General features: G+C 36.1%; 1 protein-coding gene across 2 annotated transcripts in view; it reads left to right on the top strand.

Annotated features, from left to right (window-relative positions):
• Positions 1 to 264: 264 nt before the first annotated feature.
• Positions 265 to 23,508, top strand: part of LOC136024952 (insulin-degrading enzyme-like) — a 234,273-nt gene continuing 211,029 nt past the window's right edge. The window contains exons 1-2 of one of the 2 annotated variants that reach the window (XM_065700546.1): positions 265 to 375; positions 6,963 to 7,129. In XM_065700546.1, the coding sequence (XP_065556618.1) occupies positions 6,976 to 7,129 (154 nt within the window). In that variant the 5' untranslated portion in view covers positions 265 to 375; positions 6,963 to 6,975. The other variant, XM_065700547.1, reaches the window with a different exon arrangement.

Here is a 23,508-nt window from a genome sequence, read left to right as displayed (position 1 = left end):
ATGCGTTTTCAGTATGATTACCTATTCGATAATGAACTTAAACACTCCCAAATGTAGATAGTAAAGCCAAAGATATAATAATGTCTGATTTAAATAAAAATATAGCTTATCTGACTTCTAAATTGAAATATACAAAAAATATAGTTGCATATAATCATATAATTTTATATAAAGATTTTGTCGAAAATGCAATCCATCTGTGCTTGACGTAATAGCTGATTGAGCCAAGCAGCATTAGGTGAATGTTGCATGAATAGCAAAAAGTTTGGTTTGGTAGTAACCAGTGGCCCAGATATCGAGAAAAATTGTATTGATGTGACAGCGCTCAAAAAGTATCACAAATAATTTAAATTTATCTCGTCACGATCATTCTTGGTAAGGTTATTTAATTGGATTGCTTTAGTGTTATTTGGTAAATATTATTGAAAATAATTATGTTTAAATATTGATTTTATCCATACAAGCTTCATTAATCTTATATGTAAAATGGTGCTGCTCTATCTCACCCTAGGATAAACATGTAGCTAGGCTATTATTTAAATATATAGGCTAGCAAAGATTCTGTCCCAGAATAGGCAGAGTGATTGAAGTGTCCCAGTACTGGTCATCTTACCCTACTGGATATCTTACCCTAAAGCTATATATAGGACCATTAGGGGAAGATCAGGTAAATTTACAAGTGAGATGGTTGTTATATTAAAAAAGAGTATTAAAAAAGGTGTCAAGTAGAGTGATCACCTTGTTGCTATGTCAGTAATTTGTTCCTCTTTCTAAATATAATAGTCATTTATGGTTAAATAAAAATTGTTTAATGGTTTAATAAATAAAAAAAATATTTTGCAGCAAATCCCCAGTTATGAACACCAAGTTCTTAAAGGGCCTGATCAGACCAAAATTGGAATTTGGGATTTGAATAGCTACTCTAGTCAATAAGGGTCAGGGGTGTCATTTGGGGGGGGGCAAGGGGAGCAGTTGCCCCACAATAATGTGGAGAAAAAATATTATATATTCCATGCCCCTTGACTATCTGGATATGGCTCCCTTTTGTCCCCACTCATAATAAAAATGTTGGAGATTTTCCCTGATAAGGGTGATAAATCAATTCTGGAATCAGTGTAGCAATGTGTGACTAAAAACATAAAGGGATTTCGACAACTTCTATATACTACCCAATTACATAAGCTCAAATTACCATCCCTCCCATGTAGACATGGGCAAGGAGATTTATTAATGACATGCAAATTAGTACATGATGAGAGTATGATCCCCAACTGGCTCTAGATAGTCAGCTCAACAAGTGCTAGAGGCCACCCCTTGAAGCTTTACCAAAAACATGCTAACACCAGGCTGCAAAACAAATTCTTTTCTAATTGCATAGTTAGCCAATGGAACTCCTTTAGCCAGAATGCTGTTGTTTCTCCTGGTGATGAAGTTTTCAAGTCTGCAGCTGACAAAGACAGGTGCAAGAAACCTTGGCTCACAGTATGGGATGCACCTAACAAGTTGAACTATCATCATCAGTGACCATTGTTCACAGGACTTGTCCTTATTGCTGGCAAGTGTGGTGTAGGGTAATTTTACATGCAAAATGTATGTCCCCCTCCCCTGATGGTCCTAAACATAGAGTAGGGTCATATGCAAAATTAAAAGCAAACATTAAAACAACAAATTCTTGTTGTATACTATGCAGTATGTTTCTATTAATTATATTATCTTGTTTTTATGCAGTTTCATTCACATCTATAAATAACATTTTATCTATTAATTCCATTGAAATCAAATAGAGAGTAGTTCTCACAAGTCAGAAACTTGGGAAACCATTTTCTAAACAGCTATTCAGATTCCAAGTTCTAACTCCAAGTTTGCATATGATAGCCAAAGACACCTTAAAAAGGTTCTAGAACTGCATGTCTTGAGGAAAGGCCTAGTTGATTCCAAATAACAAACTTGAAAGAATCTGATGGGACAATTTATTGACCTGAAGACATTGTTGAGCTCATTAATCAGCAATTTTCAGCTGTGCTTACAGGAGAACCTGCTTGTTTTTTCCCTAAAAGTTGAGCTTATGACATACCAAAGTCTATACCACCTATAAAGATATCTTCCAAGTCTGTCAAGAAGCAACTTGAAGCAATCAATGCTAACAACTTGGAAGGATCAGATAACATTCATCCAAGGCTTGTGAAAGAACTTACAAACCAAATCTCAAAACCACTATCCCTTGTACTTTGCAAGTCTCTCACCTCAAGGACTTTACTGCCAGACTGGAAAAAATTATGTATTACATCATTTTTCAAGAAAGATGATGCAACAAAGGTTAAGAATAATTGACCATAAAGCTTGACTTAAGCTGCATCAAAAACCCTGGAATGTAATGTAAATGCCAAAGTCCAAGCATATCCTCTGTCCAACAATATATTACCACCATCATTGCTTTGTCCCAGGAAGTGGAGTCCCCAAGGGCACAGCCCGAGGTCCACCCTTTTCCTCATTTATATCAGTGGTGTGACTAGGCAAGTCACCAACAACATTACCCTCTATGCTGACAATTTCAAGCTTTTTGGATTATCTATTAAACAAAGCCTGCAATCAGACCTGCAGAGAATCTCCAAGTAGACCAATAAATGACAGCAAGAGTTTGATATCAATAAATGCATATTTGACCAGAAACCATAGTCTGGTATTCATTTTTAAACCAGAAATGAAAAATGATACCTGTAATTACTTTGTTCACGAGTAGCTGAAAGTTTGCAGCAGTGTCAAAAGCTCATTCAGGTCTTGGCCTGCTGAAATGCACAATTACTAGCTGCTCCACCATTGTCTTTCTGAGACTTTGCACAGCTATCATTGGGCCTTCTTTGGATTTTGGTGAGTGTCTGACCTCCTCCTGCTACAAGCATGACAGCAGACTAATTGAAAAAGTTCAATAGCATGCCCCCAAATGCATAACAGGCTTACAAAATATGCCATATAGCAGAAGACTGGAGTAATTAATGCTTCCAACAGTTTTCTTCAGACACTACTGTAGGATTGTGTTGACATTCAACAATAATAGCCAACACCAATTAATGCTTCCAATAGTTGTCTTCAGACACTACTGTAGGATTGTGTTGACATTCAACAATAATAGCCAACACCCCCTTTCACTGATTATACAGGCCAAAATCATTTTAGAGAATACTTACAAAAGCTAGCTAAGCAGACAATGAAAGCCAGAATATGCCTGCCCTTTTTTTTCACAGAATATATTGTCAATAAACAGAACAACCTGTAAGACAAAGCAGTGACCATGCCCATTAATTCATCCTTCAAGTAAAGACTTAGCAAAGATTAGAACAATAAGCCTGGAAGTGTGAGTGAGACAGTCTGTCCAATTGACCATTGTACCAATAACACAACAACTCTCCAATACTCACCATCATCAATATAGAGCAGATCCAGCATGGATCTTAATTTGCTCTGAAGTGTGAATTAAGGTAATTTAAAGAAAAGAAAGCATGTAACATCACAAGTTGATAAACAACAAGAAATGTATTATTTAGAACTACATATATAGGACTATCTGAGTTGGTGGTTACCACTAAAATGTTATTAGAATTAGGTATCATTTTAGAGTCTATTTAAGGGCTTCAAATTGGATTTTGACTGGAACAATTGTTATATTCGGAAAGAGCATTGAAAGGCATATTTTCCTGTGCTTCATATAAACAGCATGTCTATTTCTCAAGGTTTCACTTTTATAACACCTTTGGAGAGGGAACAGGTGGAGATGGGTCCTTTAGATACATTTTCTAAGGTCCATTGGTCTATGAATTCATTCCTGACAATTTTATTTATCTTCCTTAAATAATTTCTAAGATATTTAAAAGCCCCTCTTTTCTTGAACTTCACAAAAATAATGTTTTTTTTTGGGGGGGGGGTCTTTGAACAGCCTCCATAGGGATCATGATCCCAATCTTTTTTTATAATAAGCACCATTATATCCTTCATCTTATACTCTTTGCAAATATAATGCTCACTTTTCTGACAATGCACCCATCCCCTATATGTCCTAGGTATAGTTGTAGGATATGTAAAAAAAAACAACACTAAAACAATAAAATTTGTGCTTTGTAATATGCAATGTGTTTTTAATAATTAGAGTATTATTTTTTCCCCCATTGTTTTATACTTTTCAAAATCATTTGGAATAATAGTTTTATTCAATCAACCATAAATGAAACTAGATTTCTGTAGTTATGGCTATAAGTTATATCAAGATATTTTGACCAGACAAACTAAAAAGTATAGAATGGACAAGTTAGGGTGATCATTTGAGGTACCACTTGGCCTTAAATTGAACACTTTGATAACACAGGGAATTGGAGTGAGTGTAGTAATTAGAGGTATTGGTATTGCCCAATAATTGAGAAGTTTGCTAGTTATCCAACCCCATTAGCACTCATTGTAATTTATTATGGGCAGGTATTCAATTTAGCTGATAGAAAGGCTTTAGTGAAGGTAACTTATTTGTCTATTATACCAGGCAAGTATGTCAAAGGTATTTTGAATAACAAGGCTGTAGGGTCTGTCTTATAAGCACCTTAATGGAATATTTTGAAGGATTTTGTCCTAAGGAGCACAGCAAAGAGGACATAGTATCAAATGGGAAGATAAAATTCTTGTAGGCTTAGATTGTGCAAATCATTTAATTGTCCTGAATAAAATGTTTCGAAAATGAATGGGCTTTGTAGATTTAATGAGCTAAAGATGCAACAACAGGTTTGAAAATTAGCATAAAGAAGACTAAGTCACTTAAATTGGAACACATGAGGAAGACCAGGCAGTGTTAGGTAACAAGAAGATCAGCCAAGTGGATAGCTTCACTTTGTTGGGTAGTAATGTTTGTGAGAATAATGGGTACATTGAAGATGTAGAATTGCCTTTATGTAGTTTTCTTTTTTGCAGTTGAAAAATACTAGGAAGAGAAATCTTTGAAATGAGATTAGGATATTGAGAGCCATAGTACTGATGGGGATGAAGTATGGCTATGAACGTGTGCGCTTCAGAAAGTTGAGGAAGATATGATTAATATTTTTCCAAAGGAATTGTCTAAGGATAGTTCTAGATATTGTTTGACTGATTATATAGTATATAGTATATGTCCTACCAAAAATGGGTTTATAGATTGCCAATTACTGTGGCACAGAAATTGTTCCAATTATTGTAGAACTGTATGGCTCAAGGGCGTTTGGAGATGTACACTAGGTAGTAGAAAGTGGTTGTCTCCCCACAATGAAAGTGCAAAAAGTAGACTAGTCAGGCTGCAGAGTGTTCTTTTTTTGGAGTTGACAAATATTTGAAAGAATAGAAAGAAAAGTATTTGAAATAAGGATAGGATACTGGGAGCCACAGTACTGGCACATAAAGATAAATAAATAAATAAAGATACAGAATTTTGTTTGACAAAACAAAATTCAGAATGGTTTTGCTGCACCTACTAAGAAAACTATCAAGGGCATGTTTGCAGCAGTTGGGGTCCAGTTGGGTTCCAGATTTCGTCAGCGTTGCCTCAACTTACGGATACACAGGTTCAAACAGGAGTTAGGCATGGCAAAAGACAGCAAATATATAATTGGGGTTGTATATAAATATATAATTTTCCACATTAAGCGACTGGGGGTAAATTATAGTGGGATCGCTTTCAACGTTTGTTAACCACTGCTTTTCTGCCTATTATAAAAAAAAAAATTGTTTTCTTAACATGTTTCATTCACAATAGCCCTAATTCAGGGCTTATGCCCAAATAAAGTTTAGCCTTATAAGGGCTGTGGACAATAGATTATAATTGCATTTTTGAATGCAATCACAACATTTTTATATTATGAGTCCATATATTTTGGTATTATGTTTTAATATTATAATATTTTTGAGTCCATATTTTGATTGATAAATTATGTGATTCGTTCCACTTTCGCATTTTTTATATTGTAAAGAAGGACTATTATCAAATGAAATGCTAAAGCAAATTTGCAACTAAATACTGGAGAAGATATCTCAACAGTCTGACCCTTCTTTGAAGTGGAATGTTGGGGATGCTTTGAGGTATAGAGTAGAAGTCCAACACTCTCGAGCGCTGTCTTTTCCATTCCAGTTTAGGGACCTGTCCATGTTTTGTTACTAGCTAAAAGCTGGATATCTTCTTTTAAATTTCTTTTTATTTGGGAGCTACATGACTCTCCTCTCTGCCAAAATTTTTTTCCAATATGATGAAAATATTCAGGATTTTTATTTGAGTGCCCATCTTCTCCAAAGAATTTGAAGATTTTTGAGCAATATTGTTGGGGTGTATAAATCCAAGAGAATTTTCAGTACTGCTGTTAAGTTGCTATTTCCCTCCATCAAACAAAACCAGTAACTTTGTAATGTATTATTGAAATCTCAAAGAAGAAGACCTGTTTATCCATACCAGTCACAATATACATTTGACATACCACCCCTTAGGGGCGAAAGGATTTTCATGGTGATCTGTATATCTTGGCACATAAAAGAAAAGAGGAAATAAAAAGTATTCAATGGTCGTGAGACAGCATATGTTGCTGCACATTCTCATGCTGATAGATTCAGTGGTGTTAATTCATGAAAGTTTGGACAGGGGGGGGGGGCAAAATGTTTTATTCAAAATCTAGGGGGGGGGGGGTAAATTTGTCGTTTTTCAACTTTGCCAATGATAATATCAAAAAAGTCATTTTTTAAGTCGGGGGGGGGGGCACATACCCATCCCCCAGTTAACATTACCAATTGTATTTACACTCAAGAAAAAATAATATTCCTAGACATAGCTCCCTGGCTTTGCGAAATAGAAGTTTGATGACGAAAAGGTTCCTTAATTTTACTTCGGCAGATGGGTGATTCTGTGTCCGCCTATGCAGCATCTTATATACTTTTTGTCGTCTTCTGTTTTTTTTTAATTTATCTTTTAGCTCGGATTTTGGGATGTCTTTTGTTAAAAAACAGTATGACAATATTGAAAAGTCGTTGAAAGACTCAAGACTCTATCGTGGACTTGAACTTCAGAATGGCCTCAAGGTTATGCTGATAAGTGATACTTCAACTGATAAGTCAGCAGCTGCTTTAAATGTTTCAGTTGGTAAGATTTTGTTTTATAATTAAATGTATAGAAATATTTTAATTTAACACAATTATTTATGTTATTGCTTTTTATTTTGGGCTTCATTAGTTTGTTCATACTGGAGCAGTTTGTGTTTGTTTAAGTTCAAACTGTTATTTGAATTGATTTATCTATTGTCTCCTGTTTTACTTTGTTTCCCTTTAACTTTATTTATCTCTTCCCAACTCTAGTGTCTTAATGTTCCCGTCCATCAATTATCCACAAGTAAATACTTGGCAACATATTGGTTGAAAACTTTTATGGTTAATTTGTCAGTTTTTAGCAGTGGTGATCAATGGATTGATGCTTTTCACACTTAATGCTTATTATATTATTATTATTATTAGCAGAATTTATCAAATTTTGTGTCATTGAAGGTTTGCTAGAACTGTCTTTAATTGTAAATTTACAATAATTTTGCTTATCCAGTAAACTCAAATAAAAATTAAAATCGACCATTACCGTTATAATATTAGGGATGTTATTACATAATATCAATCACAATCAAACTAAAAAAAAAACCAACTGTTTTCTAGTTTTACCTTTTTTTACTAGATATTTTTTAAGACAAGAGAGATTTAAACGAGTTTGCAATAACACTGATTTATAGAGGTTTGTAGCTGTTTACTACCTCTGATTTCTTTTTTAATCTATGATAGGCTTTCTTTTAAAAATAGGCTTTCTTTTTTCTTTTCTTTTTTGGTGGCTTCCAAAAAAGCCACCACTAGATCGCTTTTTTTATTGTTGTTCAGTCATTAGTGTATTTATTTAATATAATTTTTGCTCAAAATGACAGATCTGCGACAAGTAGGTCTGTCATTCTGATACATTCTGTTGTATCTCAGTATATTTTTTTATGACAATAATTTTACAAAATACATAAATTAATACAATTTTTATTACAACTTGATCTTTTGAGACATAAAGATTCTTATGTTAAAGCAAAAGTGTTTTTACTGATCTTTTCCTAACATTAGACAGATTGTTTGTCTGAAATGAAAGTAAAGAGTGACATTAAAATTGGAAGTGAGCAGAAACCATGCTATATGTGAGGGGCCTTGCCCCTTCCCAAACCTCTGCTCTTTTCCTTGAAGTGTGAACTTACGTCCCATTGCCTTAAGGATGGTTGCTCAAGCAAAATAAAACTCAGTTACGTTATATTAGCAATAACTTATTTCCACCAATAAATAATATTTCGCCTTCAGAGTCTACTTAGGCAACACCAACAGGTCCTAGACTTGTATCTGTCTGCTGAATGATATGATGCATCGAGCCATAGATACTGGAGAATTTCTGAAGCACTTGGTTGCTTTAAACTATCTAGGTCCAAACAATTCCAAATTAAATTTTTAGACAAGCGTGAAATTTTAGAGTCCACAAGTTTCTTGAGTATTTCACCTATGATTGCATGTGGATGGTAATTTTTGATGAAATCAAAAGGGTCTTTGGCAATTAATAGTAATCCAAGAATTATTCCCAACGACCAAGTCGTTGCTGGGTCTATCATGTAGTTCAGTTCGTAATCGGCGTAGCCAAGGTTTTCATCTGCCTTGTAAAATTTTGAGGCTATACCAAAGTCATTAATTGTTATCTTGTCATTTTTATCTTCAAGAATTTTTTCATATTTTAGAGACCTATGAGCTATACCAGCATGTTTGTAATGTTAGGGACAATACTTAAGGATATACAGCCCGAGTCTATAAATATTTCTACTTTTCTTTTTGTATCAACATTGACTTCACCCCCATTTAAAAATAATACTTTTATTTTACTTGAAAAATTATTTACGCCAGGCATTCGATTTAACTCAGTTCTGTTGCCAAGATTAACTACCCCGAACTAAAATGTGAATATACTTAAGGCCTTTTAGATGGTGAAATATGATAACAGTTAAATCATAAACTGGATTGTATCCAGGTTAGTTTAAAACAGTTGTCGAATAGTGAACTAGGAATCTTCTATATATTTTGTACCATAAAAAATAAGTTGTATTTTCTTAAAGGATAAATTAAAAAGGTAAAGGTGTTATAATTTTAATTTTTTACGAATTCGAAATTACTCACATTAAAAGTGTTATCTTGAGACCACTTGTTCATTTTTGAAGTTCTGATTCAAAACTGCTAGTAATACCCTATTCTGAAGCTGCTTTTTACAAAATCATGTCAATTAAACAAGCATTTCAAGTTCTCGCCATCTGTCCTTTAAGTAGCACAAGCAGAATATATGCTTATGTAAGTATGCAAATTATGTAATCGTCGACCCTGTTACAGGGATAGTAGCCGGTGTGCTGAAGAGATGTACCCTCTTTATTATAAACAATCTGGTTGCTAGGAAAGGTCCATGACCGGATCTGGTTGCTAGGTAAACTGGTTATGCAAATTTTGTGCCTGTTGGACGTATGTAAATGAGGCTTAGGATATATTCTTTAGAGCCTTAGGCTGTATAATCAGGAGTTTTGCCCCTAACACTACTCCTATATCATTTCCAAAACTATTATCACACTTTGTCGGAAAATATTGGCAATTCTGTATTCAATCAAACATTTGTTTTTGTTGAGGAAATATTTCAAAGTTACCGGCTATGGAGGGTATCCCATAACAATCCAGAATTAGTTTTCAACTTTGTAATAATCATGGATTTTCATACATCCATTTACATTATTCACTAGGCTCATCAAATCGATCTCGTTTTCTCCATTTAACTTTTATTTCGATCTAACCTTCTTGATCGCTAAACTTCTATTGTCTCCCCTTCTGGTGATAATATAAAGACTTCCATATTTGCTTTTTCTAAGTTCCTTTTTTGTTAAAATGTTGCTTTAGCTGAAACACTGTCGCTCCATAGAATCCTGGCTTCCACATAGAATATCTATAATACCATTAGTGAAACTTCATAACTCCGATTTCGTACTAATATTTAAATAGTGTCACTTAATGAAATTCACCTTTTCTCATGATGTTGATGTATTTTGATGTTGCTATTTACATTTTTTTCTGTTTTACGTCATAATCGGTTATGATGCTGCTTTGAACTGACGTCATCTACACCTGTGATCTATAAAAGACTTAATTGCTAATAGCAATTGGTAAAGAAAGGCGATAAAACACTCATTTTTACTGTTTTGGGATGATTTTCATCTATATATATAAAAATAAGTTGTCTGTGGATGTGTCTGTCAGGTGACGTCATGTTTGTGTGTTGACTGACGTCATGAAGTTAGTTGTCGTCATTTTTGTTATGACGGTGACGTCATTAAAGATATATAAGACATGCGTTCACGTAGAAATCTATTAATGTTTAACTTTAAAATGACTGATGAACTTACAATGGCAACAGCCGAGGAAGATGCTCAAAGAGTCTATGCCAAAAAATTTGCTGCTGATAGAGAAAGTCAGAAAAGAAAGCGTGCCGAGGAATAAAAAGAACAGCAAGGAAACAGGCTTGAGGCTGATAGAGAAGGAAAGAACAGAAAGCGTGCCGAGGAACTACCAGAGCAACGCGAAAGCAGACTTGCTGCTAAAAGAGAAAGTGAAAAAAGAAGGCGTGCCGAGGAACTACCAGAGCAACATGAAACCAGACTTGCTGCTAAAAGAGAAAGTGAAAAAAGAAGGCGTGCCGAGGAATCACAAGAACAGCAAGAAATCAGGCTTGCTGCTGATAGAGAAAGTAAGAAAAGAAAGCGTGCCGAGGAATCAGAGCAACCTGAAAGTTATCGCCTGGCATTCAGGTACAGCCCAGTCGATGATTATAGCTTGAGTAGATGTGCTCAAATCGGGACTATGTCTAAAATTTGTCCCTATTGCAAGGCCTTGAAATTCAATAGTGAAACAATGGGAATGTGTTGCGCCTCAGGAAAAGTTAAACTTCCTCTATTGGCTGCACCACCAGAGCCATTGAAGACTTTCCTTACTGGAACTACGTCAGAATCTAAGCGTTTTTTGAAACAAATCAGAAAATATAACTCATGTTTCCAAATGACGTCGTTTGGAGCCCAAATCGAAAATCCAGATCAATTTATGTCTACTTTCAAAGTAAAAGGGCAAATTTATCATAGAGCAGGGTCCCTTCTACCATTCTCAGGTGAGAATCATAAATTTTTACAATTGTACTTCATCAGTGATAGAAATTCTGAATTGAATGCACGTTGCAAAATTTCTCCCAACGTTGAAAGGACAATCGTTTCCCAATTGCAACATCTTTTCCACGAAAATAATAATTTAGTGCGTCTGTTCAAAACAGCCATCGATTTGATGCCTACTGATACGCATAAAATTGTTATTTCCGCTGACAAAACGCCTCCTGGCCAACATGTGCGTAGATACAATGCTCCAACTATCGACGAAGTGGCAATCGTTATGGTCGGTGATCAGTTTTTACCTCGAGATATTATTCTTCATAAGCGAAACGCTCAGTTCTTAAGAATTGCTGAAACTCATCGATGCTACGATGCCCTTCAATATCCTTTCATTTTTTGGGATGGAGCTGACGGCTATGACTTTAATATTAAATTGATGTATCCAGCCACTAACAAAGAAATGAATAAGAAATGCAGTGCAATGCATTATTATTCCTATAGACTAATTATTCGGCAGGATGACGAAAATTATATTTTAAAATGCCGTGAATTGTTTCACCAATTCGTCGTTGATATGTATGCTAAAATTGAATCAGAACGTTTGCTATATATCCGCCTGAATCACACCAAGCTCCGCTCTGAACAATACATTCATTTGCGAGATGCAGTTATAAATGACGGTAATACCACAAACGTTGGAAGATTAACAATTTTACCTTCGTCATATGCTGGCAGTCCCCGTCATATGCATGAATATGCTCAAGATGCTATTGCGTATGTTCGTCTCTATGGTCGTCCAGATTTATTTATTACATTTATATGTAATCAATCTTGGGACGAGATACTGCAGCTTTTACTTCAAGGACAATCGGCGGTTCATAGACATGACATTACGGCCCGTGTCTTCCGGCAAAAGTTGAAATCACTGATAAACTACATAGTAAAACTTGAAGTGTTTGGGTCAGTGCGATGCTGGATGTATTCAGTGGAATGTCAAAAACGAGGTTTGCCACACGCACATATACTAATCTGGCTACATAAAAAATTACTTCGAACGAAATTGATGATGTGATTTCCGCTGAAATACCTGATGAAAATGTCGATAAGGGGTTACATGATATTATTGTAAAAAATATGATACATGGACCTTGCGGTGCACTGAACGAAAATTCACCATGCATGGCCAAAGGAATGTGCACAAAGCAATATCCTCGACTTTTAGTATCCAACACAATTACTGGCAATGATGGTTACCCACAATATAGAAGAAGATCTACTGAAGATGGCGGTAAAACAGCAACAATAAAGAAGCGTAACGGTACCACCATCGAAGTAGATAACCAGTGGGTTGTTCCATATTCCCCATTATTATCAAAAACATTCAATGCACACATAAACGTTGAATACTGTAACTCCGTAAAGGCAATCAAATACATATGTAAATACGTCAACAAAGGCAGTGACATGGCAGTTTTTGGCTTGCAGCCCGAAATCAAAGATATCGATGAAATCGTACAATATCAGGCTGGAAGATACATAAGCAGTAATGAAGCTGTTTGGCGAATTCTTTCATTTCCGATACATGAACTTAGTCCAGCTGTTGTTCACTTAGCGGTACATTTACAGAATGGTCAACGTGTTTATTTATCGGACACCAAAGTGCAACAAAGAGCCTTGAATCAACCGGATACAAAGTTGACTACTTTCTTTTCGCTATGCAAAAATGATTCTTTTGCAAAAAAAACTGCTGTATACTGAAGTGCCTTCGTATTACACGTGGAATACTAAAAATAAAGTATTTGAACGTCGAAAACAGGGTAAGTCAGTCGACGGCCAACCTACCATCTTCAAAGATACCACGATAGGAAGACTCTACACCGTTCACCCCAATCAACATGAATGCTGCTTTCTACGCCTGCTTTTGGTGAATGTACCCGGTCGGACATCCTTTGAGTATTTGAGAACTGTAAACGGTACTATACATGACACTTACCGTAGTGCATGCCAAGCTCTGAATTTATTGGAGAATGACCAACACTGGGATAACTGCATCAATGACGCGTGCGAAACGTCAACCCCAGGTCAAATTCGTGCATTGTTTGGCATCATTTTAACAACTTGCTCTCCATCAGCTCCTACAGAGCTATGGGAAAAATATAAGTCAAAAATATCCGAAGATATACTCCATCGAAAACACTTAGAGACGTAAGATATGACTTTTGATTTTACATCAGAAATTCACAACTACACTTTAGTTATTATAGAAGATTTGTGCGTACGTATGGCAAACAAACCTCTTCAGGATTTGGGAATGCCTTCACCTAACTGTATCGCTGCTGTTTCGACATGTGTAGAATTGGATCGTGAACAAAGTTACAGTACGTGTGATCTATTGTCTTATGTACAAAATAACATTTCCAAGTTAACGTCGGAACAAAAAGACATTTATGATACGATAATGCATTGTGTCGATAACAACGTTGGAGAAATTTTCTTTTTGGATGCGCCAGGAGGTACTGGTAAAACGTTTGTGATAAAACTGATTCTGGCATCGATTCGATCAAAAAATGATATAGCGTTGGCAATTGCGTCGTCCGGAATAGCCGCAACCTTGCTGCCTCGTGGAAGAACTGTTCATTCCGCTTTGAAATTGCCTCTGAATTTGCATTCTACAGAAACTCCCACGTGCAATATTTCCAAATCATCTGGGATGGGTAAAGTATTGCAGCAATGCAAACTTATTATTTGGGATGAGTGCACAATGGCACACAAAAAATCGCTCGAGGCTCTGGATCAATGCTTGAAAGATTTGCGAGGAAGTCGAAACCCTTTGGCAGCACCTTAATATTGCTTGCGGGATATTTCAGGCAAACATTACCTATAATACCTAGATCAACTCCTGCAGACGAAATGAATGCTTGCCTGAAAAATTCTAATTTATGGGCACACGTAAAAACATTAAAATTAACTACAACTATGCGTGTCCGATTGCAAAACGATGACTGGTCAAATATTTTCAGATCAATTGCTGGCAATCGGAAACGGAAAGCTCCCAGTAGACTCAATTTCAGGACGTATACAACTACCTGCTGATTTCTGTAATTTAGTGACGTCCAAAAATGAATTGATTGAAAAAGTATTTCCGAATATTCTAAAAAATTATAAAAATAATAAATGGCTAAGTGAAAGAGCGATTCTCGCACCCAAAAATATAGACGTCCACGAAATCAACAATATTGTTTTGACCAAGATTCGAGACCAGGCAGTCCTTTACAAGTCAGTCGACACAGTTTTGGAACCAAATGAAGCGGTTAATTATCCATCTGAATTTTTAAATTCCGTGGATCTTTCAGGGTTTCCACCACACGTGCTACAACTAAAAATAGGCGTACCAATAATACTTTTAAGAAATATCAACCCACCAAAGCTTTGCAATGGCACGCGACTTGCCGTAAAAAAAAACAATGGAAAACCTAATAGAGGCCACAATCTTGACAGGGCCTTTTGAGGGTGAGGCTGTTCTTATTCCTCGCATTCCCATGATTCCAACGGATCTGCCTTTTCAATTTAAAAGATTGCAATTCCCTATTCGATTAGCATTTGCAATCACCATTAACAAAGCTCAAGGTCAATCATTAGAAAAATGTGGTGTAGATCTTAATACTGACTGTTTTTCCCATGGACAATTGTACGTGGCATGTTCGAGGGTCGGTAAACCTGACAATCTATTTATATGCAGCGACAATTGGACAGCGACGAATGTTGTATATTCGATAGTTTTACGCAGTTAATTTGTATTGTATCTATCTATCTATCTATCTATATAAAAACGAGTTGTGTGTATGCATGTTTGTTTGTTTGTAAAAAGAGCGTTTGCATATGACGTCATTATTAGTACATACGGCTTTGTATATGCACAGACAATGGGAAAGCCAAGAATGTTGTATATTCGCAATTTTTACGTAGTTTGAAACACATATATAAATCTATCTATATTCACAGGTGGGACACTGGGACACAACTACAATGGCGCGTAACGACTTGCGCGCGCGGGGGGGGGGGGCTTGGGGGGCGCGAAGCGCCCCACCAACTAGTTTCTTATAAGTTTATCTTTTTAATAAGTTTACTCAAGCATTAAAAACGGGAATTTTTCCCGTGCTTCCATATATTTCTTCGAATTTTTACATTTCAAATGCTATTCCTATAAAACTACGTACTCTTGAGATGGGATAGCGAGCTAGTGGCGACTTTTTTGGAAGCATTACTTTAAAGTTGTCACACAAATATATTTCCCAAATTGCAATGACTTTGTTAAAGAAAAATGCAAATTTGTGGATTACTAAATTTATTTGTGAATAGTTAAAATAATGCTTATCGTAGAATAAACACGAGGTTAAAGTTAAGTTGAGACCACATTCAGTGGTCCCTAAGTTGTCACAATCAAAGTTAACGCGGTAATGTTTATTTTGCCAATATTTCTTCCACTTATTTTTATTTTTCCGGCTACTTCGCATACGAGGAAGGGTTAGAGTTACTTTAGAGAGGTCAAATTCGATTGGATTGGGAAATTATACTGCCCTCTATAAGAGCTAAAAGTAAATAAAGGATAACCAGCCCTCCTACTATTTTCTTTTCGCTGCTTTACTCCACCCCCTGCTTCGTCTGGGGGTTAGATTATCATTTTATGGTAGCTATTTTACTTCCAGTGACCAAAAGGTCTAAAAATTATGGCTCCAAGGGACATGGCCCATAATGCCCTAAGGGTTAGAGAAAAAATTTGTGCAATCATCACGTTCTTCACTGATGCGTTGAAATAGAAAGGAGGGCCATATCGCACCTTGTTTAAACCGAAATTTTTGAGGAGTATTAAAACATGTATTGCCTAAACAAGCTGAGGTTTTAATGAATGAAAGATGATGCAAGTCTTAAATGAGTGCAAAACAACCCAAGACCAAACTGCAGACCGAATTGGTACAAATGAGCTAAGTCCAAGATGCGAACTAAGTCCTGACTCAGTACACCATGGGCTTCTCAGCTCAGGTGACGGCCAATAGAGTCATATCTAGTAATAACTAGTCTTTATTTTATACCTAGTTGACCGCACAGCTTGAAATATCCTGATGCATTTTCTGAAAAACAAAAGTGGTATGATTCAAGAAGGTGAATATATCTTACTCAATCAAATTCCAAAATTATTTTAAAAATTTGGGATCAACAACAGCTATTTGATCTCTAGTTTATATGTTTTCTCGAAAAACCTTAAATACCGTATTGGAAATTTTCAAAACACCAAGGCGATTAAAAACACCATTTGAGATCTTAAATGACTCGAAATTATTTACGGGTGAATTCAGGTCAACTTCGGCCATCCAGTCAGCTCAATTAAAAATCTAAGTCAAGCATTAGTGTAGCCAGTCGAGTAAAACTTGGGTATATATGGCTATGTCACAGTATTTGAAACTGGAATTAAAATTCAAAAACAAAATCTGCCATCTAACAATAGTTTTTTACGCTAGATCGGTATGTAAGCATACCTAATGTAATAAAAAAAAATTGAAATTATATGATCATGGTAGAAATAAAGCAAGCAAACTGATATACTAATAATAACCTGTTTAGCTGTTTAACGTATAATATGCTTTTGGAACTAATTTTACCCTTAGACTTTAATTCCTCTAGCACCTCCTGGGGTACACAGGATTTTAGTGAGTAGTCTCCAATCTTCCCTCTTATGGGCCGCTACGTATATGAACACCCACTCTGGGATGACAGTCGTCTGGAGGGCTCTTCTGTCACGCTTGTTACGTTTTATGGAGCACGGTATGGAGTAGAGGGAGTAGTGTTAGAGTTCCAGACAAAGAGGGGACATCCTTATTTGGGCATCAAAGCTTCTCTATAATAAACTAGAGCATTGACCTACTTACATAACTAAAAGAGATATACCTCATTAGCATAATTGGTTTTTCTAGCAACTAGATCTGGCGAGTTACCTATATATTCGTGTTAGGACATGATTATCATATATTCAACCTTCAAAGTCAATCGATTCAAGTACAGAAATGCCGATGACCACTTAAATGAACCAGTTTATTTGATTTCAAATTAGACTAATAGAATTTATGATATAATATTGAACTGTGCTTGCCACCATCTATAAGATTGGCCTAGTGTAACCGCTTGTATCATTATATTCACGAGAATGAGTGCTCATGTCAACACTTCTCTTAGAGGGAATCCTTGTCCCAGCTTCTGAGGGCACCAATGCTTCTCCCACAACTTTTTGCCCCCCCTTTTCTTGTACTTTTTTCTGTACTTTTTTCAAACCTAAAATTATTTTTTGTTTTTGAACTTAATTGTTTTTTTTACTTATAAGTTTTTCCAACTTTAATGCCTTAAAATAACACAAAATTTGATCACATGCTAGTAGTGGTTTTCTTATTAGAAAGATAATGTTAGTAGTGACATTTTTTCCTTTTTTTTAGTTTGAATTTTTTGGGATTTAAAAATTTTAAATGTATTTCTCTGCATTGGAGTATGCATAAAGTTGAAATTAACAAAGACGTATTGTTTTTATTGGGAATATGCATAAAGTCGAAATTAACTAAGTCTTATATATTTTAAGCGACGATACTACTACTACTACTACTAATAACTCACTGCAGCACCAAGCCGCCTGAGGCCAACACAGCTACGCACGCTCCTCCTCCAACCTAATCTATTTAAAGCCTCCCTCTTTACACCCTCCCAGGAAGTTCCCATTTCCTTTAAATCCTTATTTATGACATCCTCCCAACCCAGACAAGGACGACCTGCTTTCCGTGTAGCCCCAGACGGTTGGCCAAAAAGGACAATCTTCGGTAATCTGTCATCCTTCATCCGTAGAACGTGGCCTAGCCATCTCAACCTTTCTTTCATTATAGCCCCAGAAAGCGGGATTGAACCACACTTTTCGTACAACCTACTGTTTGAAATACGGTCAGTCAGCCGGGTACCCAGAACAATCCGTAGGCAATTTCTCTGGAAAACATCTAGTAAATTTTCATCTGCTTTTCGGAGTGTCCATGCTTCAGAGCCATATTTGACCACTGTCATCACTGTAGCTTCCAATATTCTAATCTTGGTTTGTAGGCTTATCTTTCTATTCTTCCAAACTTTTTTTAACTGTGAAAAAACACCCTGAGCTTTAGCTATTCTACTTTTCACATCTTCACTGCTCCCACCATCTTTACTAATAATACTACCAAGGTAACTGAAGCTCCCAACCTGATCAATCTTTTCGTTACCTAAGGTCACCTGTTCATCTTCACTTATTCCTAACCTTAGTGACTTAGTCTTCTTAACATTAATTTTCAAGCCTATTTTAGCACCCTGAACTCGTAAAACCTCTAAAAATTCATTCATTTTGCTCACACTTTCATCTAATATGCTTAAATCATCAGCATAATCTAAGTCCAGGAGCGTTCTTCCTCCCCATTTGATTCCATGGTCTCCAATTGCCTTTCCTGTGCTCCTTAAGACGAAGTCCATCAAAATGATCCATATAAAGGGGGATAGAACACAACCCTGCTTAACTCCTGATTTAATACAAAACCAGTTGCTAACCTCATTTCCTACCTTAACCGCAGCAGTATTATTCTCGTACATAGCGCAAATCACTTTAATGTATTTTTCTGGTATACCATATAACGATAAGACCTTTGTTAACGCTGTTCTATCAACAGAATCGAAAGCTTGCTCATAATCGATAAAACTAAGGACCAAAGGTGTTTGACAACGAAGGGACTTCTCAATTATTAACCTAAGAGTGAAAACATGGTCGACACATCCTCTACCTTTTCTAAAACCGCATTGTTCTTCCCTTAAAACTTTGTCTACCGCATGTCTCAGTCTAAAAAGTATCATATTACTCAGTAATTTGCTACCTACAGAGACCAGACTAATGCCTCGATAATTCCGACATTCACTCTTGTCACCTTTCTTATACAGTGGTTTAATTAAGGTTTTCCTAAAATCATTGGGTACTTCCCCTTTTTCAAAAATCATGTTCATAATCTTCAGTAGCTTATTCCTAACCTCAGAGCCACCATATTTAAGGAACTCATTAATCATACTATCAGCACCTGGGGCCTTATTATTTTTTAATCCTTCTAGTACTGTCGCTAATTCTTCCTCACTAAACAAATCTTCCTTCACATCCAAGGTATCACAAACTTTTTCATTTTCATCTATATCTTTTCCTGCAACTGTATCTCGGTTTAGCACATTTTCAAAATGTTCCACCCATCTTTCTTTAACTTTTTCCTTATCACTAATTGTGACCCCATTTCTATCTTTAACTGGGACTAGTCCGGATCGGCTACTCCCTTTCAATTTATTAACATGCCAGTATAATATTTTACTATTATGCCGTCTAGCCGCATCTTCCAGATCCTCAGCAATTTTATCCATCGCCTCCATTTCACATCTCCTTAGTTCATATTTTAATGCTTTCTCCACTTTCTTTACATTCCTTTTGTTTTCATACGACCTATCGCTCAGATAATTCTTATACAAACCCCTTCTACTCTCTATTAAACCTAAAGCTTTTTCACTAATATTCCTAGTTGCTGTCTTAGCACTCTTCCCTAGGACACCATCAGCAACTTCACAAATTGTTTTTCTGAAATTATTCCATCCATCTTCCACATTGTCAAATTTTAAACCCTCAAGTTTAGTACTCAACTGTTCCTGGAATTTTTTTTCTCAAATTTTCATCCTGAAGTCTACCAACATCATAACTTTCCGGGAGGGAGTTACTCTTCCGAAATTTCAGCTTTAAATTAACCTTAGACACTACTAGATGGTGATCTTTACTTTTAACATCAATAACGGCACTCCTATACACCCTAGTATCTTGTATTGATCCTGCTAGTCTTCTGTTTACAATAACATAATCAATAAGGTTTGCTGTCTTACCATCACGTGAATACCATGTCAACTTATGGGCCATTTTGTGACCAAACACCGTATTGGTTATAACTAGGTTGTTATACCTACAAAATTGCAAAAGCCTATAGCCATTACTGTTTTCTTTTCCTACACCAAAATTACCTAGGCTAGGATACCATCTATCCCTATTTCTACCAACCTGGGCATTAAAATCTCCTAGCAAAAACACCATATTTCTACCTGGTACCCTGTCTATTTGCTCCTGTAACTGTAAGTAAAATTCATCTGAGTCACTAGTATCTCCATCAGTTGGTTCGATGGGGGCATATACTACTATAACTGATACCCTAAACTTTTTAGTCATAAAATGAGCAATTAGTATTCTATTATTAATACCTTCCCAGCCTAAACAAGACTTAGCAGCTTCCTTATTCATCATGAGCCCTACTCCCTGTCTATGTACCCCATCCTTCCTTCCTGAGTAAACAAATTCTATGTCACCTAATTTCATGCTTCCTACCCCTGGGATATGAGTTTCTGAAACTCCTAATAAATCCAGTTCAAACCGTCTGAATTCGTCAGTCAAAATGTCGATGCGATAGTCATTTTTTAACGTCGTAACATTCCAAGTTCCAATTTTCATGTTCTTTAAATCTTTGAAATTATTTTGGCCTCAAGAAAAGCAGTGATCCCGGATACCGGTGCAGGATGGGGACCAACATATCTTCTCATGTCTACACCGAAGCGCTTAAGCCGGCTTAGAACCGGACAGCAAGAAGTCCCTGGGACCTCCAGTAAGTTGGAGGCTTTGTGCAATCCTGGGCCCATCTTGGTCACAACATGGTTTTCAGCACTTGGCGATGCTCTTCTATCAACAAGAGTCGAAATCCTGCACAGACAGTCCCAAGCCTATTACCTCCGACTCATTATATATTCATGCCTACAAATATTATGCTACTACGGGGAGGCAGCCCATAGTAGATAAATTAGCTAGGAAGAGGTTTTTCAGCCCGAAAACGCCCATCAAAACAAACCAAGCCCAGAAAATTATCCAATAATCAGAATCCCGTACGAGTGCTGTGTTGTTTACTAGGCTATAATTTCCTCGAGGGGCGCCACTCCTCAAGTGGGAAAAATTTGACCGCAAGTTTCCCAGTCTTGCAGGTACCCCGAAAGGGTCGAGGCAGCCCTTTACAGAGGCCGTTGTCCATAAATCTGGATCTTACGCCCTGCCGCAGTTGTCCTCCTATAGAGGATCCTCCCACGATGGTGTTCTGCTTCACCATGCAATTTAACCCATTACTGGGAGAAGGTTTGTAACTCATCTGACGCGTGAACACGGCAGTTGGCCCTGCTGAGTGTACATTTGAGGGGCCTTCTTCCTCCTCCACCTGAAATTATGACCCCCAGGGGAGGGTTTCCCAGTTTCTATTATGGGCCCCACTGGGACAAGGTCCTACTTGGCCTAAGCCTCCTATGGAGCTACTCTACCTATCTATAGGGCTTACATATATACATATATATATATATATATATATATATATATATATATATATATATATATATATATATATATATATATATACACATACACATACATACATATACATACACACACACATATACACATACATACATATACACATACATACACATATACTCACTAACGTGCAAATATATACCCTGAATTGGTATAGGCTAGGTCTGTATATGGTGAATATTAATTTCCTTTCTGATGCAAATGCACAATAACTTTGGATTCAGGATGCAATTCTGACTATAGAGATAAGTATTTTTCTTACTTGAAGTGACAGGAAAATGATGCAATAAAGCCTTTTGAATTGTATTGCATCGTATTGAGACATGCACAAAGTCGAAATTAATAGTCATATATCTTTAAGTGATGATACGACAGTCCTTTGAGGGAAATGATACAATGAAGCCTTTTTAAAACTATTATTTCGTATTGGGGTATGCCTAAAGCCACAATTGATAAGGTTGCATATATTTAGCAATGATATGACTGCCCTATGAAGGAAATGGTAGAATAAAGTCTTTTGAAAAGGATTGCCTAGTATTGGGGTGTGTATCATCTCGTAATTAATAAAGTCTTATATATTTTAAGTGAGAACACAGCAGCTCACATGGGAAAAATGATAAATAATACCTTTTGAAAAGTATTGCTTAGTATCGGGGTATGATTAAAGTCAAAATTAATTAAGTCATATGTATTTTAAGTGATGATACGGCAGCCCTATGAGGGAAATGATAGTATAAAGCCTTTTGAAAAGGAATGCGTAGTATTAGGGATATGCACAAATTCGAAATTAATAAAGTTTTACGTATTTTAAGCAATGATACGACAACCCTATTGGGGAAATGATTGAATAAAGCCTTTTCAAAGGCGGTGCATAGTATTGCAGGCATGCATAAAGTCAAAATTAGTAAAGTCGTATATATTTTAAGCGATGATACGACAACCCTATGAGGGAAGTGATGCAATAAAGCCTTAATTGGTGATTGTGTATTAAAAAATTAGTACAAAACACTTTTGCATATAACAAATTCAGCTAGTAAGTAAAATTGGAGTTTATTAGTTGCAGACTGAGTATCGAAAATTCAATAAACAGACTTTTGGCTACAATAAACTCAGCTATTTGGTAATTACCAAGTCTTTTAATTGGTGACTAGGTATAAAAAATCAATAGAAAAACGCTTGCATGGAACAAACTCATCCAGTAGAATAATTCTTTCTGTCTTAGTTGTGGACTAAAACAAAAGCACTTTTGACTACATTAAATTGATGGAGTTTACAAAATCCGAGTGTTTTAGTTTCTGACAGAATGCCCCAAAGTTGACCCAAAAATTAATCAAAGCACTTTTTGACTACACAAACTTAACTAAACGGTAAATTCCAAGACTTCATTGCCGGTCGAGTATAAAAATATCTAATTAAAGCACTTTTGAGCACAGAAAACAGTTGGTAAATTCCGAGTGTTTTAGCTGCTGAACGAGTGAGAAAAATTTAATGAATGCACTTTTGAGTACAAAAAACTAAACTAGTAGGTAAATTCGGATTGTCTTAGTTGCTGATTGAGTATCGGAAATTTAATAAAAGCTCTTTGATTACAAAAAACTCGAAATTCCGAATGTTTCAGTTGCTGGCTGAGTGCCAAACATTAAATAAAGCACATTTGACTACAATAAACTCAGCTACTTGGTCAATTCCAAGTTTTTTAATTGGTCACTGATTATCAAAATATGAATAAGACTTTCCACTAAGACAAACTTAGCTAGTAGGTAAATTCCGTCTGTCTTAGTTGCTGACTGAGCATCAAAAATGTAATAAAAACAC

The sequence above is a fragment of the Artemia franciscana genome, chromosome 3 (assembly GCF_032884065.1).
Source record: "Artemia franciscana chromosome 3, ASM3288406v1, whole genome shotgun sequence".
Classification (NCBI taxonomy): Eukaryota; Metazoa; Arthropoda; class Branchiopoda; order Anostraca; family Artemiidae; genus Artemia; species Artemia franciscana.
Note: the sequence above shows the minus strand (reverse complement) of the source record. Positions and strands in the feature narration are given on the sequence as shown.